We start from the raw sequence: 22167 nt of genomic DNA, 5'->3' as shown, positions 1-22167 counted from the left end.
GTCCCTCCTGTGATTAAAAAACTTTCAGTGGTTCCTTATTACCTCCAAGATAATGCCCCAATACCTTGGCTGGGCGTACAAGGCCTTTTACAAACCATTCCTCACTTATTTCTGCAGCTTCTCTCAAGTGCCCTGTCCTTCAGACACCCTGCTCACTGTTCTTTAAACAGACACTGCTTGTTGAGGCTGACGTGCTCTTTAGCATGGCTTTCTCTTACCTTTGTTTGAGGTGCACTGGCTTCGACCCAGTTAACTCCTATTCATTCTTCAAATCCTAGATCTAAAGTTGCCTGGTCCATGAAGCCGGCCCTGATGATCCCAGGCAGCACTTGACCTTCCTTCCTCTGTACTCTCTTGGCACATTCCACATGCTTCCAAATCTAGGACTCGTTTTGTTGTAATTTGGTTTTCTGTCACTGTTCTCCAGTGAAGTGTGTCCTCCTCAGGGGGGGTTACATTTTGTTCATATAACTCAAATTGGAAAAACCTTGCTCACAGCATCCCTGACAGATGGGATGCTCCGTCTGAACACTGCCAAGAGTGGGAGAAATCACTGGCTATTATGCCTTCTATTTTTGCATGTTTATTCATGGATCTATTCATTCACTAAGTATATACTGAACACCCACTCTATGCCAGGCACTGATATAGACACTGGGGATACAGAAATACCAAACAGATAAAAATTTCTACCCTCTAGGAACTTTTATTCTAATTTTTCTGAATGTGCCAAAAAAAAAAAAATTGAGTTGGATACAAAGCAGAGTAACCTCCTCATCATAGTTCTGTGAAAGTTGACCTGTGCCACATGGACTGGATTTCATACAAGTGCATGCATGTATAAATGAATAAATGCATCACCAAACAAACAAAGATAGGGTGAGGAAAAAGGGAAAATACTTAGAAACATGTTTGCTGAAAATGGATGCGTACCATCATTTTCCAGTGTAGGTAAGGGAACTCTGGGTCTTTTCTATTTCTTTAGTAAAAGTGTAAATTTAGCAGACAGCAAGTTTAGGGGGAGACAAAGGGAAAATCTACTTATATGAGTAGGGAGTTGTTGCTGACTCTCCTTGGCAAGGTATGAAAGGAAGTGAGAGTCCAGGAGGGTGGGATGTTTGTCCAGTGTATAGAAAGGCTTTGTGGTACCCATTTATAAGTCAACTCATGATACACTAAGAGTCCTTTTTTTTGGTCCAAAGAAAGTCCCTAATGGTTGGAATCCCTGAGACGCAAATGTCTTAGTCAGGCTGTGTTCCTTTTCTTCTCTCCCCTGGCTGCACCTCAAAATCAACTAAGGAACTTTTAAAAAGGCTAAATATCTAGACTCCACTCCCAGAGAGTCCAAAACTTAGGTCTGGAGTAGGATCCAGATATCTGTATTTTTGAGAGCTCCAAAGTTATTCTAAAGCACAGCCCTGTCTAGCACGTGATCCTAGCTCCATTATTGCCTCCAACGTGGGGAATGACTTACATGCAGATGTAGATCCAGCAGCAGGAGAAGCAGAACTTTAATTAGGTGGGCAAAGCCCTTTCTCTTCCTTTCTCTCTGGCCCCCTCTCATGGTTTGTGACTCTCCAGATTTGTCAAGGACTTATGGAGGGCAAAGTCCTCTGGCTTCCACAGAGCCTGGTAAACCTTTGAATAGAATCAACAAGCCTTGGAATCATAGAATTTTAGAGGCAGAGTGAATATTAGAGATCAGGTCCAACCTCTTAGCCCTATCAGCTGAGTGTGATCACTTGCTAAAAAAGAAAAAGTCCCTTAGAGAATCCCTCAGGGAATTTCTCTAAGAGTGTAGGAGATGGACATGTAGACAGATAAGCCCAGATTAACGTGACAATGTGTGACAAGTGCTTCAGTGGTCATCAAAGTGCTAGAGGAAGGCGGGGGAGAAAAATGACTCATTTGGAAGGTAGAGGAAGAGGGCATTATCAGGGAAGGCTTCTCAGAGGAGGTAGAGGTTCCTAGGGCTGTAGGTTCTTGACCTAAGGGCTCCAGATTCCTACCCTGTTATTCCGCCATCCCTTTTAGATTTTGGCATTTGACATACCAAGTTTCATAGCTCAGCTGTGCCACTTGCTCAGCTAGTGGACCTTGGGTGAATTATTAATCATCGGGCCCAAGTCTCCTCATTTCTAAAACAGATAATACTACCTGAATCATTGTGGGATACTTAGGTATTAAGCAGCAGCTATAAAAGTACCTAATGCAGTGCCAGCCATAGAGTAAGTACTCAATGAATAGACATGATGATTGTTGTTGTTGTCGTCGTTTTTAGAGTCTTTGGTTTATACACAGCATGAGGAGAAGGAGGCCTGCTGGTGCTTCCTCTTCTTGTGTGGTAGTGCCTGGGAGAGAGCCAGCAGGGTTTTACGAAGTTATCATATGGCTTGGACATCATTAAGGGTTTGGGGGCTTCAAGGAAGGCAAAATATGACAATTGCATGAGATCAGAGAAGCAAGAACAGTAAAATACCAACCATATCATGTGCTACTGCAAGGTTCTTGATATTAGAAAGCCGTGCTGCATTGCAACCACTGTCTGCAAGGTTAGAGGCAGCTCTGCAGCGACCAACTTGAGAGCTTAGAGCAGAACAAGAAAAAGACAGTACTTCCCATGACATCATCGTAGACACTTATGTCCATAATTCCTTGTTTGTCTCTATTCCTCATCAGAAGGTAAGCGCTATAAAGTTGGGGATGTGGTGTAGCTCGTTCATGGCAGTACACCCAATCCCTAGGACAGTGCTTGGTCCAAAATGGGCATTCAAAGAGCAATTGTTTGAAAAATGGGTTTAATCCAAGGTGCCTTTGGTAAATCCAGAACGTAGGCTCTCCTTGCCTTTTTGGGGCCCCCTTTTCCTACCACCCTCCCTTAACTTAATCTCTTATCCTCTGAGGTCTCCTTGGGCCAACCTAACTTAAATGTGTGCCTTCGCTTCTTTGCCTTTCGTGAGAGACGGCCCTGCCTGCCATCAAAGCATCTTTGACTCAGAGGAACTATGGAGATTATCCAACCCGACACAGATTTTCTGGATGAGGAAGCTGAGGCCATAAGAGGTTCACTGACTCTTCAAAGTCTCATAGCTTGTTGAGGCAGAGCTGGGAAGAAAGATCTTGCCTCCTGCTTTCAAATTTGGGGCTCTACCACTGCTCCGGGCTGCCTTGGAGTATGTAGAGCCTCCAAGCTCGTAGCAAGGGCTCCATATCCAGAAAGACTCACCACCCCCTCCCTAGGCCCTTGCTTTTCAAAGGGGTACCCAAACGTAGGGCATCTACCCGGCACAGTGGTTTTAACATCATGTGCTCTGGAGTCAGGCTGCCAGAATTCAAGAGCCTATTTTTGTACTTACTGTGATTTGGGCAAATTCTTTAACCTTTATGAACTCAAATTTGCGTATCTGTAAAATAGGCGTGATGATAGTATTAACTTTTTCACTCTGAAGATTCAAAGAGATCATGATGCACGAAAAGCAGCATCATTGTAATTTCCTCCTTGGATCCAAGTTCCAATTGTGGCAGACAAACTACCTAAGCAGCCGAGGTCACGTCTTTCCTACTCTTTGAGAGTGCCGGGAATTTTGTTCCTGTGTTTCTGGGAGAGCACTGCCACAGAGAGGACGCTGCAGACTCTTATCCCCTGTAGGCAGAGGAAGTACAGGAGAAGATGCGGTGTTCCTGGACTCGGGTGACACTTCAGATCCAGCACAGCCTAGCTGCACCTAAAACTTTAATGTAAATTGGCTGTGACACCTGTGCAGGGGCCCAGATTTAGAAGCAGAGCCGGATGAGTCTACCCAGGCTGGTGACAAGCCCGGAGCAGTGTTCCCCGCTGGAGAAAGTGGAGGGCGTAGCAGGAGGGAGAATTTGCTCAGTCTGGCCTGGTGGCACTGTTTTATTAATGATCTGGAAGAGCAGAGGAACAGTGACTTTCATTAAATATGCCAGTGATATTGAAAGATGTCAGGAGCCACTGCTGAGGACACAGACACCTTGCAGACGGCCCCGGGGGCGTTAGGAAAATAATCCAGGAAAAAGATGAGAGGCCGTGGGCTGAGCTGAGGGGACAGAGGGTCATCATATGCAGAATATACCCTAGGCCCACCCTCTTTATCTGTATCTGTTCAGTTTCCAATAGATTTCGAACTGATTTTCCTGCTTTGGTTTTGTTCCTCTTACAGTCATCCTAAACCCTTTAGCCAAATTAGTTTTTCTGAAATACAAATCAGACCATGTCATTCTCCTGTTCAGAATCCTATCATTGGCTTTTCACTGCCCTTAGGATAAAAAAAATCCCATCTTCTCAGTCTGGCATATAAGACTTGCCATGAATTGGGTCCTCCCTCCATGACCAGCCTCATCTTCTGCCTCTTCTGCCTCGCACTGAATTCCTTGTAATCCTGTGCACACAGCAGGCTTTTCCATGGCTTCGTGTCTTTGCTTGGGCTGTTCTCTTTGACTCAAGTGCCCTTCCCACTTTCTTTCTTTCTTCTTCTTCTTCTTCTTTTTTTTTTTTAAACTAAAGCTCACTCATGCTTGAAGCCTCATTTCAGGGATCACTTCCTTCAGAACGCCTCCCTGAATCCCCAAGCTGCCTCACTGCCCTCCTCGCGTTCGGCAGCATTCTGCCCATACCTTCACTGACGATAGTAGAAGTGCCTATGTGTGCAGCTCTCCACCCCTGCTAGATGGTACCTTCGAGGGCAAACCCTGTATCATTTTTTATTTTGCCCACTGGCATCTAGTACCAGGCCTGGAGAACCATAGGCGTTTGTTAATGTTTGTCAAACTGAACTGATGGGAAGGAGAATATTCGGGTGGGAGATGGCCTCGGGCAACCAGGACAACCCCAGGAAACCTGGAGACTGGGCAACTCTACCAAATGGTTGGTCTCTCCTGTGAGGGTACGTGGGGCAGTCATATTGCTTCTAAGTCCACAGAAGACTGGAAGCTGATTGGGGCTCATGGACATTCTGCAACAAATTGGGACATCCTAGTAAAGTGGAGTGGTTACGACCATAAATTTTATGTCATCTGTGTGTGAGCTCTGGCTCTGCTACTTCTTTGCTTTATGCTTTGAGTAAATGACTCAAATGACTTAACTAAGACTCAGTTTCCCAAAATGTAAAAGAGGGATAAAAATAGTACTAATCTCATAGGATTGTTATGAAGATGAAATGGGATCATACTTTATGCACACAATAAGCACTTTTAAGCGTTAGTTACAGTCATTAATATCTTCCTTATTTGGGGTGGTTCTGGGGGGTCTCAAGCTGAGTCACCTCCCTGACTTAGGGCTGATTAAAAGCCTTCTGGAGCCACCAAAGATCACTTGGGTCTCTGAGGGACTGCAGTGGACCCCCCAGGAGGTTGGGATCTGTCTCAGTTGGTGTCTGGGGCTGGGGCAATGGCACAAAAAGATGACTGTTGGCTTGTTCATCAGAGACGTCCCCTCTCCCTCTAACGTCTCAGGCAGAAACCATCTCCTGGCAGGGCCGGAAAGAACAACTGGGCATCTACAGCTCGTTTTCCACCCTCAGTTCCAAAAACTTGATGCAGGCAATTCTTAGCCACCTTCTTGCCTTGTTTTATTTTATCCTTTCCTTCAGTTCATTTGTTTTCGCAGGGAACAGCCTGATTCTGACCACATGATAGCATAGTCCCCGTAAAAACCTATTGCCACAGGTGTCTGTAGGACCAAGGGAAATAAAGACCATGATCCTGGTTAATTCTCCGGGTAGGTAAGATCAGTAGGAGTCCTCATCCCCTTTTGATCAAGATAACTCTACTATCTCAATGTTACATGTCCCTTGACTGCAGCAGGCCAGCCCTCTTCCCTAACCTGTGGCTAGCCCACCCCTGTGGGCTTGGCCAGCCATGCAGCTGCCACTGCCTGTCACCATGTTGGCTCTTGCTCAAAGAGCTGCTCCAGCTGTGCCCACCTTCTGTCTCCTCATGTCTGGGGCTTATCAGAATTCACAAAGTGTTGTGTTTTCAGAGGTCAAGGCAAGGAGCCAGGATCTGTCTCTGTCCACATTTCTCTGACTAGGTGAGTGCCAAACCTATGAATAGGGTCACTGTGTGCATCACAGATTATGAGGGCTTTGAATATGGATGTCGAACACCTTCAGCCTCTCTACTCCTCCATGGTCATTGTCATAGCCTCTTCTCCTCTGAGTGAGGTCAAAGCTCCAAGCACCTTCTGGGATGACCCCCAGTACCTGGACTAATGGGGAGTGTGGTCCTCAGCAGTTGGCTCTGTGGATTAACGAAACCAAGTTAATCCACAGAGCCCTTTGGGAGGAGGGCCTTCAGGATTACAGTATGCACCAGGGTGTACTGTGTCCCAAAGGGAATTTCTCTTTGAGTACAAGCCTTGGGAATTTAAAGAGGTCCTACATAGCCTCTAAAATCTAGTCCAGATTTGTCTATGAGATCTTTTTTTTTTTTTTCCTAAAACAAATGGCTATAATTCAGATTGTAAAATGACTTTAAAGAAGGGTGATTTCTGAGTTTATTAGTCTTCAGGCTACCATAACAAAATACCATAGACTGAGTGGGTTAAACAATAGAAGTTTATTGGGAGGCTGGGATTCCAAGATCAAGATACTGGCCAATTTGGTTTCTGGATAGAGGTCTCTTCCTGGCTTGCAGATGACCACTTTCTGCCTATGTCCTCACAAAATGGAGAGCTCTCTCTCTCTCTCTCTCTCCTCTGTCTCGTCTTCTTATAAGGCCACCAATCCTATTGGATTAGGACCCCACCCTTATGACTTCATTTCACCTTAATTACTTCCTAGAAGTCCTATCTCCAAATAAAGCCACAGTGTGGATTAGGGCTTCAATATAGGAATTTGGGGAAGGGCACAATTCAGTCCATAGCACTGAGGAAGCTTCCCTTAGGGCCACATTTATTTATTCCCAAACATATGTTTACTGAGCATCTAACTAACTACTTAGGATACCATGATAAACAGAATAGACATAATCTTTGCCTTTATATCATTCATAGTTTAATGGATGAGTTAGTCATTAATCATATAATCCTACAAATACCCATGTAATTTCAAAATGTTATAAGTGCCATGAAGGAAAATTAAAGAGGGAGTTGACCATTTTTAGGGTGAATGTAAGTTTTTCTGAGAGAGTGACACTGAAGCTGAGATCTAAAGCATTGTTAACAGTGGGGATATGAAGAAGGAACAGTCATTTTGGTCATGGGTGATGTTATGGGCAAAGGTCCCGAGGCGGAAAATAAGTTGGTGTACTCCAGGACCTGATATGGCCATTATTGCAGTAATGCAGTGAGAGGGACAGTGGCAAGAGCTGAGGGGGAAGAGGAGGAAGAAAGTAGCTCGTGCGAGGCTTGGCGGGTCATGGTAAGGATCCTGGTCTCTATATTAAGAGTGAGGGGAAAATACTGAAGGGCTTCAAACGGGGGAGTGAGAGCATAGGTTTGGGTTTTTAAAAAAAAGATGACTGTGGCTATATGAGAAGATGGAATAGAGAATGGTCAGAGTTGGAGTGAGTTCAGTGAGGAGGTGACTGTAGTAGATTCATCTGGTGAGGAGTAAGGGGGCTTGGGCTGTGATGGTGGTGAGAGAGTTGGGGAGAGAGTTGGTAGGGTTTAGTGTGGACTGGAGAAAGAAAGGCTTGCAGACAGGCAGTGGTTTTTGAGCATGAGAAACCAGGTGAGTGGAAGTGCTATTTTCTGAAATGAGAAACAGAGGAGAAGAAGGAAGAGCAGGTAGGGAATAGCAGCATTCCTCCATTACTAACAATACCCCTACATGGTTATAGAAGAGGTGGAAAAATGGGCAAATTGCTTTTTTTTAGGTATTGAATATTTGCTTTCTCATTCCATCTGAATGAGGCAATGAGTAGAAAGATAAGTCTGTAGTTTCAGCTGAATTTCTTCCATTCTTCTGAACTCATACTCACCTTTTACTGCTTTGAGACCAGCAGAGGAGGCTGCATCTCACCCCAAAATTTTGCCTACAGATGAAAAAAAAACTTATTTGAGAGCCACTTGCATGTTATTTATAATGCTTTCTACCACCTGGCCCTTTCAGTATTTGGGTTTGCAATTTGAGTGACTGACTGATCTTCACCTTCCTGTAACCGGATACCTAAACTCTTTCATAAGCATGTTTTGCTGGAGGGCTAAGAACTGCCGTGGACTGGTCTTGGACACAGCTTACAGGGCCTCGGTTTAGCTATATGGCAGGTAATATTCACTACAGAACACCTCTTGATTTCCCAAGCGATCTCAGAATTACAGCTTGCCTCCCTAAATTTTTCATATGGGGACGGAGTTTTTCCCAACCAGGCTCAACTGCACACAGAGCAAGGTGTTCTATTTGGGGGGAGTAGCCCAGGGAAAAAGTTCAATATGTACTCCTGCAAACCTATGTTATGCAAGATTCTTAAGTATCTTTTTTTTTTTTTTTTTATTTATTTATTTATGGCTGTGTTGGGTCTTCGTTTCTGTGCGAGGGCTTTCTCTAGTTGCGGTGAGCAGGAGCCACTCTTCATCGTGGTGTGCGGGCCTCTCACTATCACGACCTCTCTTGTTGCGGAGCACAGGCTCCAGACGCGCAGGCTCAGTAGTTGTGGCTCACAGGCTCAGTTGCTCCGCGGCATGTGGGATCTTCCCAGACCAAGGCTGGAACCCGTGTCCCCTGCATTGGCAGGCAGATTCTCAACCACTGTGCCACCAGGGAAGCCCTGATTCTTGAGTATCTTAAGTATGATGACCGTGTGATAAGGAAGGCTGAAAACTCTAGAGACAGTAGAAGTGAGGATGAAGATTCATGTTACACTTGGCCAATTTTAAGTTGATTCTTGAGAACTCTCACTGATAACAAAGGGGTTGGGAGACAGGACTAAAAGGGTACCACTTAAGTTTCCAATACCAATATTCCCAGGTATTTTAAGCCATTTTTCAACAGAGTCTACCAGAGGGTCCTGAGGACAGAGCAGCTATTTGTACCTCTCAGTGACATTTATTTTTCCAAGTGAGACACTGCCCAATGTGTTAGTGCAATACGTCACTCAAGGTGAAGCATCAGTTTGTATTGGTGGGAACCTGCCATTTGCTGTCCTCCTTTTCTTCATGCCTTTTTCTGCCCCTCTGATCTCTTCTAGGTCTCTGGACTGTCAGGAGGACCATTGGTGCTGCAGTGGAAGCCAGCGGCTAAGTCTCGTGTATGGCGTGGTTAAGGTTGCAGCCTCTTACCTCTGCCTTCCTCCATTTTGGGCTGATTACCTTTGTGCTCTTCCTGAATGGTCTTCGGGCGGAGGCTGGCGGCTCAGGGGATGTGCCCAGCACAGGGCAGAACAATGAGTCCTGTACAGGGTCATCGGACTGCAAGGAGGGTGTCATCCTGCCAATCTGGTACCCGGAGAACCCTTCCCTTGGAGACAAGATTGCCAGGGTCATTGTCTATTTTGTGGCCCTGATATACATGTTTCTCGGGGTGTCCATCATTGCTGATCGCTTCATGGCATCTATTGAAGTCATCACTTCTCAAGAGAGAGAGGTGACTATCAAAAAGCCCAATGGAGAGACCAGCACAACCACGATTAGGGTCTGGAACGAAACTGTCTCCAATCTGACCCTTATGGCCCTGGGTTCCTCTGCTCCTGAGATCCTCCTCTCTTTAATTGAGGTGTGTGGTCATGGGTTCATTGCTGGTGATCTGGGACCTTCTACCATTGTAGGCAGCGCAGCCTTCAACATGTTCATTATCATTGGTATCTGCGTCTACGTGATCCCCGATGGAGAGACTCGCAAGATAAAGCACCTCCGAGTCTTCTTTGTCACTGCTGCTTGGAGCATCTTTGCCTACATCTGGCTCTATATGATCCTGGCTGTCTTCTCTCCTGGTGTGGTCCAGGTTTGGGAAGGCCTCCTCACTCTCTTCTTCTTTCCAGTGTGTGTCCTTCTGGCCTGGGTGGCAGATAGGCGACTGCTCTTCTACAAATACATGCACAAAAAGTACCGCACAGATAAACACAGAGGAATCATCATAGAGACAGAGGGTGACCACCCCAAAGGCATCGAGATGGATGGGAAAATGATGAATTCCCACTTCCTAGATGGACATCTGGTGCCCCTGGAAGGGAAGGAAGTGGATGAGTCCCGCAGGGAGATGATCCGGATTCTCAAGGATCTGAAGCAAAAACACCCAGAGAAGGACTTAGATCAGCTGGTAGAGATGGCCAATTACTATGCTCTCTCCCATCAACAGAAGAGCCGCGCCTTCTACCGGATCCAGGCCACCCGTATGATGACTGGCGCAGGCAACATCCTGAAGAAGCATGCAGCAGAACAAGCCAAAAAGTCCTCTAGCATGAGCGAGGTGCACACTGATGAGCTGGAGGACTTTGTCTCCAAGGTCTTCTTTGACCCGTGCTCTTACCAGTGCCTGGAGAACTGTGGGGCTGTGCTCCTGACAGTGGTGAGGAAAGGGGGGGACATGTCCAAGACCCTCTATGTGGACTACAAAACAGAGGATGGTTCTGCCAATGCGGGGGCTGACTATGAGTTCACAGAGGGCACTGTGGTTCTGAAGCCAGGAGAGACCCAGAAGGAGTTCTCTGTGGGCATCATTGATGATGACATTTTTGAGGAGGATGAACACTTCTTTGTGAGGTTGAGCAACGTTCGCATAGAGGAGGAGCAGCCAGAGGAGGGGATGCCTCCCAGAGTACTCAATAGTCTTCCCTTGCCTCGGGCTGTCCTGGTGTCCCCTTGTGTGGCCACGGTCACCATCTTGGATGATGACCATGCGGGCATCTTCACTTTTGAATGTGACACTATTCATGTCAGTGAAAGTATTGGTGTCATGGAGGTCAAGGTTCTGCGGACATCAGGTGCCCGGGGCACAGTCATCGTCCCCTTTAGGACAGTAGAAGGGACCGCCAAGGGTGGTGGTGAGGATTTTGAAGACACATATGGGGAGTTGGAGTTCAAGAATGATGAAACTGTGTAAGTAACCTTTCCACAGTCCGTCTGCTTCTGTCCCTTGCCACCCCCTTCTCTCCTGCACCACGTTTTAAAACTTTTTCTTGTATTTGTGTTAATGTCAAACTTTGGTTCCATCACAGGTATGCAGGATCAGCAGACCCTCCTGCCAGGTTCTGCTTCCAAAATCTCCTTCAGCTTTCTCACTTTAAATTGTTTTCGGGCAAGGAATCCTGTGGCAGGATCTAAGGACATAGAACATTTTGTTCACTGAAACTCAAAATGATGGCTGGTGGAGGTGTGGGATGACAGAAGTTCTGATATCAGATTTGGGGGGATTCTTGTGAATTCTCCTAGCAAGAGCTAGGAGACTGCTTGGGTCTCTCCTTCCTCCTCTTCTCAGGCCAAGGGCTTACGTGAGCTTTGAAGCCAATCCTTTCCATTCTGAGATGGTGGTAGCCCAATCAGGACATCCTCAAGAAAGTGAGTGGCATTGGCTTTTTTTTTCCAGTACCATATTGCAACTGTATTGTATAAGCAGATTTCAGGCACCTCTCCTTCAATTTGGAAATTGCAAAATTGATTGAAACTTAGCAGTCTCTTTAAACACCAATAGGCTATTTTATGGTGCGAGGCTTGCCCAGTTTAGGTGCGATGAATCAGTATGGCTTGGGTCCTGGAGGTATCTTGGAGAAGCAGAGCTCCCAGGGCAGCGGCCACCTGTCTTTATTCACAGGTCTAAGCTCCAAAATCTGGGTAAGCAGTGGAGGAGAAGCCTCTTAGGAATTGTGGGGGAAAAAATACATCTTCTGTGTGGTCATCTCTTTTCATAGTCCAGAGTTCTCCTAAAATACTTCTCAGGTTACTGCCCCATTTAGTCCTTCAGACACTGTGGGTCTTGCACTTCTATTGCCTTTGTCACTCTGAGGCCTCTCCCCATTGAAACATCTTGTACTGGGTATTCTGTCCCATTCTCGGATGGATATCTTTAAAGAAGATAGCAGACTGACTCTCCCCAGGATTTGCAGCTTATGAGAGGGTAGACTTTCCAAGGTGGCCAAGAAGAAAGGGGATGAGAAAGGGGAACATTGGTTTCAGAATTCCTGCTCACATCCACAAGCAATAAGCAGTAGAGGGGAAGGTGTGAAGAACAAAAGGGGCATATATAGACAGTGGGAGATGTCAAACTGCTCCAAGAACCTGCTAAAAACACTTTCAATGGGAAATGAAAACTCTCATCTGTAAAGTGGGAATAACAATACTTTCCTTGCCTCAAGGCTGGGCTTGTCTCTTTTTGCAGTTCCTCCCAGCTGTAGGATTTTCTGAACTATAGACATAGGCGCTCATACCTACAGCAACCAAAGATGGAACGGGGGATACTGTCTTCTGAAATGAAATGGCCATTGACAAATTGATTTATTAGAGCTCTGTTTAGTCATTTTGCTGGGAAGGATAATAACTTGTTAGCATAAGTAAAAACCTGTGTCTTCTAGAGAATACTATCCATTTATATGTGCTCTCCGGAGAATGCTCATACATAAAATGAAGGCCCTCGCTGGTAGGAAAAACTCCATGAAATTTCACACATATTTATGGCAATGTCAGTAGATAAGAAGTTATTGTCAGGCATTAAATGACATCAAGACCACAGCATTGGCCATAATTGGACAGACTTGGGGTTCCTCCTATTCAGTACCTGGCTACTGAGGGAACTGAAGGGTAGTTTTTGAGAGATCAGAAGTTGGGCTCCCAATTTCTTCACCTCATTAATAATCAACGTGCACCTAGGATCTCTAAATGTGACTAAACCTTCCTCAGACCTGTGTGTATTTTCAGCTTGATTACTGTCTTGGTGTAAAGGAGCCTCATGAATTATCGCTTCTGGGTGATATTTGTTTTAAATGTATATGCACTTCCACACGTTTGAGATGCTGGTCCAGGGTATTGTAGGGTTTCCCATCTATTCCTTTGCATTATTTTTTAGACTTCAGTAGACTTTAGACTACCCTCTTGGCCTTCTTTATTGCAGAAGAATGAGTCCAAAACCTGCTAGTCTCTTCTCACAAAAGGAGCCCTACCTTTGATACTTTAAATTGTAATTTTACAACTAGAGGCGGTATGATACAGCCAAAAAAACCCATGGGCTCTAAGTATAGTACTCTGGGTTAGGATTCTGGCTGTACTACTGATTTAACTATGTAGTTTGGAGAAATTTTATTAACTTAGATTATTTCCTCATTGAAAAAATGGGGATAATAATGGCTCTCATGCAGGGCTGTTATAATGATTCAAGATATTATACGCAGTGTTCCTTGTACATGGTATGTGCTCAGTAAACAAGGCCATTAATAGTAATATCAATGAATTAGCAATATTCTTCAGAAGACACCATTGATCCAATCAGGTTACCTGATTGGATCTCTGTGTGACCCTAATTAATAAGCATGCTAGTTTTTTGGTTACCATGAAGATTACTAATCTAAACTCATAAAATACTGGAGCCAGAAGGGACCTCAGACTATCTTCTAGGTATCATAGAGTAGAGTTTCTCAAATTTTAATGTGCTTATGAGCCACTCAGGAATCTTGCTAAAATGCAGATTATTATTCCAAAGGTCTAGAGTAGAGCTTGAGATTCTGTATTTCTAGCAAGCTCTTGATGCTTCTGGTGCCAGGTTAGAGTTGAAAGGCTCTAAAGCTCTTGACCAAACCATGAAACCCAGGAAGGAAAGTGACATTTCAGATGATTTTCATGATTGGATCATGAATGCTTGCTTTCCAGTTCCAATGTTCAACTTCATCTTATCTAGAATGTAGCTCTTACCCTGAGACCCTGCTAATCGCAATACCAATCTGGAAACTGAAATTAAAACCCTCGGGAGGACTTAGACAGAAGCTGAGTGATGCCTGGAACGATTTTACTTTCTAATCCTTCTCTATTTGTGTAGCTTTATTTGCCCACCAAGTCTGGTAGCATTGTCACTTTTGCCCTCACCATACTCCTCTGAATCTATTCAGGATGAAGCCAGGCCTATGCTCTATCAATAATATTAGGTCCGTGAATTCACTCATTTGGTTTTGTGCTTTACTTCTTCAAAGGTTTCCTTAGCACCATGGTAGGATGAAAAAACATGAACTTTGGCGTCTGACAAACAGGTGTGAATCCATCACTCACCAGCTATGTAACTTGTAATGAGTCACTTCAGCTGTCTGAGTCCCAGATATTTTGTTGGAATGATAGGAACGATAATATCTATCCTTCAGGATTGTGATAAGTACTACATACAAATATGAAGAAAATGCACCTTTAGCACAGTGCCTGCTCATAAAAGGTGCTCATTCATTCAGCAGACAGTTATTAAATGTCTGCTACATCCTAGGTACATTACTAGGTACCGGAGAGAAATAAGTGATTAAGATAAGCTGGCATTTCAGCTCCCAAGGATCTTATTCTCCAGTGGAGAGGATACAAGGTATACAGACAAATCAAAACACATGGGAGAAGTATGGTTGAGATAAGCTCAATAAAAGGGGAATGAAACTCCTCATTGTGTGTGTGACACCACTAAAGTTTTTTGGGTTTTTTTTTTAATTTATTTTTTTACTTATTTTTGGCTGTGTTGTGTCTTTGTTGCTGTGCGCGGGCTTTCTCTAGTTGCTGCGAGTGGGGGTTGCTCTTTGTTGCAGTGCGCGGGCTTCTCATTGCGGTGGCTTCTCTTGTTGTAGAGCATGGGCTCTAGGCACGTGGGCTTCAGTAGTGGTGGCTCGTGGGCTCTAGAGTGCAGGCTCAGTAGTTGTAGCGCACAGGCTTAGTTGCTCCACGGCATGTGGGATCTTCCTGGACCAGGGCTCGAACCCATGTCCCCTGCATTGGCAGGTGGATTCTTAACCACTGCACCACCAGGGAAGTCCAACTAAAGTTTTTAAAGTCACCTTCATTAAGGATGTAGTAGTGAAGTAGATGAAGTGGGGCGGGGGGTGGGTGGAAACATGATTACTTTAAACCCACGTTACAATAAAGTCGTGATATTTGAGAGGGATACTACTGACATCTTCGTGCTCCAGAAGAATCCATACCCTTGTGACTACCACTGCAGCACATCCTGGGATTTATAGCCTCTGAGCCTCCTGCATATAATAATAAAGCCTCACTGAGATACGGGTGCTTGCCAGCACGTTAATCTCACTCACTGAACGTGTGACTGGCTCCTGTATCCCAGGCTCACAGCGCGCCTCTGCAAAAATAAGATTATTGCGGCTCATTGACCTTTGGGGTCTCTGGGAATAGTCAAAGCCACAGATGTCAAGATCTACTGTAATTAAATAGCATAGGCCTCCTTCAAAGAAGAATGGAATATTGGCTGTACCACGCATTTTCCAAGCAAATTAGAATGTTAAAACTGGAAGGTATCTGACCTCCCAGTTTTATAAATCACGAAGTTGAGAATCAGAGATGCAAAGTGACTTGTCCAGGATCACACAGGTAGATATGATAGAAAGTTAGACTTTTAGATAGAAAGGACTTTTTAGATGCTACTGATTTAATGTCTCCCCCTCCCGATTTGGACTTTTCCATTTTATTTTTATCCATCAAAATGTCAACTTCGGAAAGAATATGGAAATTCTTGGGTGACAGATGCTCTGGAAGTGCACATCCAGGAGTGTTATGTGACTAATGTCTTAACTAAGAATAATAATATATTATGGACTATTTTTAATCTCTTGGTTCACCTTGAAACTGTTGAAGGAAAATAGTGAGCCCATAGAAAAATTTTAAAAAGCTTTATCTTCGTGATCTCTTGCTGAGGGAGACACGTGTAGCTGAGACATCTTTTAGTGATGGTTAACTTCAGACTAGACCTTGTTGCGTGAAATAATGCAGGGTTTGTTTGTTTTTTTTCAGAATGATGCAGGCCATTCTCTTCCAGGGGTGCTTTCTCTGTAAAGTTTCAGCCCAAGGCATCTTCCCATCAAAACCTATACAAATCTGGAGTTATCCAGGACACAATTTTTACATTCTCCAAGTTGACTGAAACACAGTGGACTTTTCTCTTTTTCTTTGGCTCAGCAGGGTGATAGGATAGTCTTTATCTGGCCACGGAGGAAGATTATTTGCCTCTAGAATGCCCTTCCTATGCTTGAGAAAAGTCACAAGCTGCACGCTTAGTGAGGGTGGGAGTGCAGTGGAGGTAGATGTATTTCCCCCTTAGCTGTCATCCCTCCCTTTCTCCTTTCTTCTGCCTGCAGTGCCTGACTTCCAGTAACAAGCTGTCTTTGTGGCTTTAGGTAAACAGTCGGTCACCCGGGCCACAGCTTCATGGAACTTACAGTGGAGCTGTGTGCTTGGTTCAGAGAGGTCCTGAAGAACGGAATCCATGTCTAAGCCAATTGTTTAATGGGGGGACTTAACAGTACAGTGGAACATTTCAGGTAGGGTTGTTCAACTACAATTCTGTCTCTTTTGGGCCCAAAGGAGTTATTAGAGGCTATGTGGACTCTTTAACAGAAGCTTTGGATGTTGTGCCCCGAAAGGCCCCAGGTCCTGCTAATTTTTTTCTTTTCTTCTTAATTACTGAAATTGCCAAAGAATGTCAAAGGGTGACATATTCCAACTTCAGGATTCATAAAGCACCCCAAGTATACTTAAACCATACATGTCTGTAAATATCTCCAGGAAGTCCAGAGCCTTCCTAGTTAATTTGTTTTAGGGTCTAAGGGTACAACATTCCTGGCAATACTGGATCAGGCAACACTTCCTCTACTTGACCTGGTCAGGGACCGTGTACAGCAGAGCATTCAGTGTGCCTGCCCTGGGTCTTCTCACTTTGGTCTGCCGTCTGGTATGAGAAAGTTCAGGGTGCAGTGTTAGAGATTCTGCCAGGAAGAATGTCAGTCTGGGTTTGAGGAGAAAGGCACACTGCCATTGGAGATGATCACATGACCAGCCAATCAGAAGGTGAAACAGTCTCGGCCTCAAAGCAGGGTCTCCTGTGCACTGCTTGGAATGATACTAGTTGGGGCGTCAGGCAATAATAAAGGAATGACAATGGAGATCCTGCTATGGGCCTTGATTCTTTTGTCTCGACTCTTCTGGCTCTTAAGGTTGAAGTTTCCTCATTCACTCACAAGCATGATGGAAAGGGATACTTGGGCAAAGTGAGGTGGCTGAGTGGGGAGGACTCTTCCTTGTTGTCCAACTTTCATCAACTTCCCAGGTGTATTTGGGTCATACATGAGCACGCATTCCTTCCCCATCCTTTGGCTGTGCCCCTGTCAACTCCATGAAGAATGGAGTAGACTTCAGAGCTACAGTCTTCGGTTTATTCAAGACGTTGTTTTCTTGCTGTCTTTTTAAAAGAAAAACTAACCTGTGCTTCCAGAACCCAATCAGAAGTCCTGGCATAGAGCCAGTAGTGTGTATCTGATAGTTGGAGAGAGAGAACTCCTTGACCTGCAAACAGAGCAAAGTCCCCGTATTTAAATTCTACACCGTCCAGAAACTCTTGCAGGAATCCCATGCGTTGAGAATTTTGCTAAAAGGCCATGAAGGAAAGCACTAGGTAAACATTCTCAGGTGGAGTGATAATTATCATTCATAGGAATTATATTCCCACCCCTGCCGCCTACCACGCACCCAAGTAGGAAGTTATCTGAGTGAGTACAGAAGAAGATAAAATTGAAAGTAAAATTTATTCACTATGGAAAATTTTGTTTTTCTAAAATTGAGTCATCACTAGGTGTGTGCATATATTTGAGTTTAGTTATCAGTGTGGCACCAACCTGACCCTCTCTAGCGAAGGGTCAGCGTGCGTGGACACAGCCTTGTTAACCTGCCCTTGCCTGAGCCCAGTTCACTTACCACTTGGTGGCAAGGGTTCATGAAGAACCAGTTAGTTATGATACAGACAACACTCTAGATTCTTTAGTTGGTGCTTTCAAAATGAGTGACATCTTGATAGCAACTTCCTACTCAGAATATGGCTGTGGAACAAATTATGGATTACAGATGACTAATTCTGCCATTTCTCCATAGTAGTCCATCTTTTTCCAGAGCTCTTGGTCTTGATTTGTCTCCCTTTTGGTTTCCTCCTCGTGTATCCCATGCGATTTCTCCTCGGGACCCCCACTACCACCGACCCTCTCTTTCTGAGATGTGGTGATGGAGAGTGTATCCTGCAACCATCCCTAGAGCAAGCCCTGGCCCTGGCTGCAAATCTTCTACGTGTTCACTTTATTTCCCCTCTTGTACCTTCCTTTCTGTTTGGATGCACTTTTCTTACACTTGCTCTGTCTTCTAAACGTCCTCGGCTGCATCTTTTCTTTCTCTACTGTGTATGCTCCAGGCGCTGCTGACACTCACGCCGTGGTTTCTACTTCTGCTTGAGCTCAGTGCCTTCCACCCCACGTCCTTTAGTCCCATTTCCTCTCTTACTCTTATCCTATTCCCTACGTCCCTTTCCTTCACACTGTTGGCATCTGTATTTGGATTGCCTTCGCTCTACTGTCTGATCTATGATTTCTTTGGGTGACCAAGAGTGCACTGTGGGTATCCCTTAAGAAGGCCCGGCATTTGGACAGAAAGAACTAGCCTCACGATAATACCAAGAAGACTGATGTCTCCCAGGAAACAAACCACGTACTCTGGTGCTCTTTTTTTCCCTTCACCACAAAGTGTTTGACTGTTAAGACAAGAAGGTTGAATTGTAAGGATCCAGCATAGACTGGAACTGGTATTGGAAAGGCATCAGAGGCTGCGGGAGCCCTAGGGACCACCTTCTCTTTCTGACGCTGTCTCTCTAGGCCATGGGGTCTCTGTCTCCTGGCATCTCTGCTTCTCTCTGTGGCCTTCTCCATTATTGCTTTGATGATACCTCACAGCCCAACAGTCCTATCTCCTACTTGGAAAGATCTTTCTATTCTTCTAGCTCAGATTCTCAAGGGAGGAACTCTGTTGCCACCTCCCCCCAACCCCCGCCTTTTTTTCCACCTTAACTATGTCGAAGGCCACTGGCCCGATATGTATTGGTTGCCCTGTGTCAAGCCAGGTTTTCACCCACCCCCAACTTGACAGTTAATCTGCCATAATCGGGTGGTGGGGTGGGAAAACAAAGTTGCCCAGGGGTTTCCATGGTAAGCTACCTGAGCAGTTGTGTCTCTAAGTGGTGGACAGTGTCACTTAGAAGGAAGTCCCAAGTGAGACAGTCATCTGTCACCTCAAAACTGACACAGTATATAAGGTTTGCAGTGCCTCTGAGAGAATGCTGATTTTACAGTGGTCAGTGCTGGGGCGGTAGGCTGGAGAATGGGAGAAATTGCCACCTCTGGAACCCTCAGCCCTACCGTATTCATCAAGCTGGCCACAGACTCAGCAGCCAAGGTTCAAATGGCCTCTGCCCAGATCAACAGAAAACATTCCTAGTGGGTGATGCTCAGTGACACAAATCTCAAGGTTACTAGGGTCATTCCTCCTCCTTTGCCCTCTTCTGGTCCGTCCTCTCCAGGAGACTAACGTCAGAAGATAATCTGCCGTCATTTTCAGGTGCACTATTTGGGTACTGAGTCGCTGTCAAAGCCTCTTCATGGATTTGGGTTTCCAGAGCAGGCTGTGTTCCCAACCAGGACAGAAAGCTTCCCTGCCACTCATGCTTGCCAGGGATAGAATGACAGCCTTTCCCTCCCCACCCCTCCCCTGCTAGACAGCTGGTCTGCTGGGCTTAGCCCGAGCCAGCAGGCACACCCCCCCCACCCACCCCCACCCACCCCCACCCCCCCTCCACTGCCTTATCTTTGCAGCTGTAATTTGATGCCTTTCCAGGAACTCCCCGGAAGCCAGAGTATTCTCATCTCCAGGTGGCACAGTATGTGACTCTGTCACGTGTCCATGTCCCAGGACACAGGGCTGGGTGTAAAATAAGACTCTTTCTGTGTCAGTTCCAGTCAGTCCATCGTGGCTGTCCAGGCCATCTTGGAAAGGATCTTTGAGGCTGTATCTGGACTCAGCCGTGGATGTGAGAAGAAAAGCCAACTATCTGTCAACTCTAGTCCTGGGATGACAGATGGAAAGACCCTCATGGGATAAAGAAAGTAGGAGTCTCCATTTCACTGAGGTGCATTAGCATGAAGTTGTCACTATCTCTCCAATACTGGACCAGTCCTAATGTGAAAGTGATCCTCATTGGATCACTCTCTTCTTCATCCTGCATAACACAGAACTTTCTTCTAATCCCTGGATGAATCCACAGGGACATAAATCCCCATTGGACGCATGATGCAGATAACTTTCTTATCAGACCAGAATCTTCCAGAAACCTTGCTAACCTAGTGGGCTTCATAAACTAGACCAGTGGTTCCCAACCAGCTCCCCGTCAAAGGCCATTTTAATTATTTATTCCTTCTCATGGATCCCAGGTGTTAGAAGATTCTTAGCTGAAAATTAATTAGATTTCCCTTTTCTCATAAAATATAGCAAAAGATAACTAGTGTTACGACAATGAGTTAATATACTTCTAGCCAAAGTAGACAGAAGTGACATTTTAATTAACCTGTGTGGACTGTTGTAAGAATACATACTTTCTATCTTGGGGGTTGGGGAGAGAGTAGAATAAACACAGCCACGGGCTGACTTTCAAAGAACAAACTGATGTAAAACGCTTTGAAAATATTAGGCACTAATTGTTTAAAGTTGTTTTGAAGAGGGTGAGCCCCTGGGGAGATCCAAATATTCTGGAGAATATATCAGAATATAGGACACAGTATTGGTTATCGAGGCTTCAGCATTGTTTAGACCTTGGAGAAAGATTACTATTGTTGTTGTTTTTCTTCTTACATAATAAAACTTCTAATGTTTGTATGAAAATATAAAATTCCACTTTTAAAAGTAAAGGATTTGTCATACCTCTAGAGTTAATATTATCACTGTCTTCAGATGAGGTAACTGAAAGTAAGAAATATTAATTTATCTTAGAACACAGAGCTTTTAAGGGTCAGTATCCAAACCTAGATCTTCTGCTTATAAATCACATATTCTTTCAACTATGTTACATACTTCAGCCTCAGAATAAGGTCATGAAGCTGAAAGCAGCAGGCTTTCTTCTCATATGGAAGGAGTTAAGAGGACATCTCTTCCTTAACAGCAAGAGTTGGCTGTCCTTTAATTCAGGGGCAACTGGGCCCAAGAAATTTGGCAAGGGCCAAATAGACTCCTTAATGCCCAGCTCAGAAATCTGGACTCATCACTCTTGACTGCTGGCTCAGACGCACCCTCGTCCAGGCCGGTACACAGAGGGGCCTTGTTTGTGTCACTTCACCATCAGGAACTATATCAACAGATAATGCTTTGGCCTGCTGCCTGGGGAACAGGGCAAGGCTGGCTCAGCACCATGTGTTCAGATCGAGGGGCCTCCTTTGAGGCTGTGACCCTGTTGTCTGAGGACATCCCAGACCAGGGGTTAGAGGAGGAGGATGGTAAGAGAGTGCAGGTGGGTTTTGCCTGCAGCCCCCAGAGGGCCTATGAGAGCCCTCCCTCCAGAGGGGAGGTGGGGAAGCAGGTGCCAGTCGCTCAGGGTACAGTCAGCAGACATTCATGGAGCTCATTCTGTGGGCTGAGCACAGTGAGAAGAGGCACTGCCCCTGTCTTCAGGAAGTTCCCAGGCTGACGGGGAAGGGAGCGCGTGTGAGAGTTGCTGTGAAAGAGGGATCGCCGAGCCCCAGCCACGCAGGCACTCCCTCCTGCCTTTTGCTGGGATTCAGTTTGGAGTGATTAAAGGTGACTTGCACACCCCCTCCTCCAGTCAACTCAGAAGGACTTGTTAGAAGGAGGGCTGGTTGGCTTCGGCTTGTGGGACATGCACGGATAGAAGTAGAAGTTGACCTCAGGAGTAAACGGTCCCCGGGCAGGGTGCGTCCTCAGATCAGAGCAGCACTTGCTTCATCTCCATCACACATCATAGGGACACAAAAGATGTCTGTTGAATGAGTGAATGAATGAATGAACAGAGTGAATTCTTGGCCTGTCCTCTGGCTCTGTACTAACCTCCCGGTCGTAGCAAGCCCGGGGGATATGGGATTTGAACACATCTCTTAGGTATGAGGTCCAGGGATGCCCACCATCCCCCGCCCTCCGTGCCTTCCTCCTCTTCTCTCCCTGTGTCAGCGACATCCACAGAGCCCTCTGGCTTCAGGCATCTGAGCTCCTCC

At 45.4% G+C, this 22167-nt stretch overlaps 1 protein-coding gene across 2 annotated transcripts in view; it reads left to right on the top strand.

The window, feature by feature from the left end:
• The window catches only part of SLC8A3 (solute carrier family 8 member A3), a 160392-nt gene that overhangs the window by 11566 nt on the left and 126659 nt on the right, over positions 1-22167 (top strand). For both annotated transcript variants that reach the window (XM_036843744.1, XM_036843743.1), the window contains exon 2: positions 9151-10996. In XM_036843744.1, coding sequence (XP_036699639.1) covers positions 9213-10996 — 1784 coding nt within the window. In that variant the 5' untranslated portion in view covers positions 9151-9212. The remainder of the gene's footprint in view (positions 1-9150; positions 10997-22167) is intronic.

The sequence above is a fragment of the Balaenoptera musculus genome, chromosome 2 (assembly GCF_009873245.2).
Source record: "Balaenoptera musculus isolate JJ_BM4_2016_0621 chromosome 2, mBalMus1.pri.v3, whole genome shotgun sequence".
In the NCBI taxonomy this organism is placed as follows: domain Eukaryota; kingdom Metazoa; phylum Chordata; class Mammalia; order Artiodactyla; family Balaenopteridae; genus Balaenoptera; species Balaenoptera musculus.
This window is presented reverse-complemented; position numbering and strand designations above follow the sequence as displayed.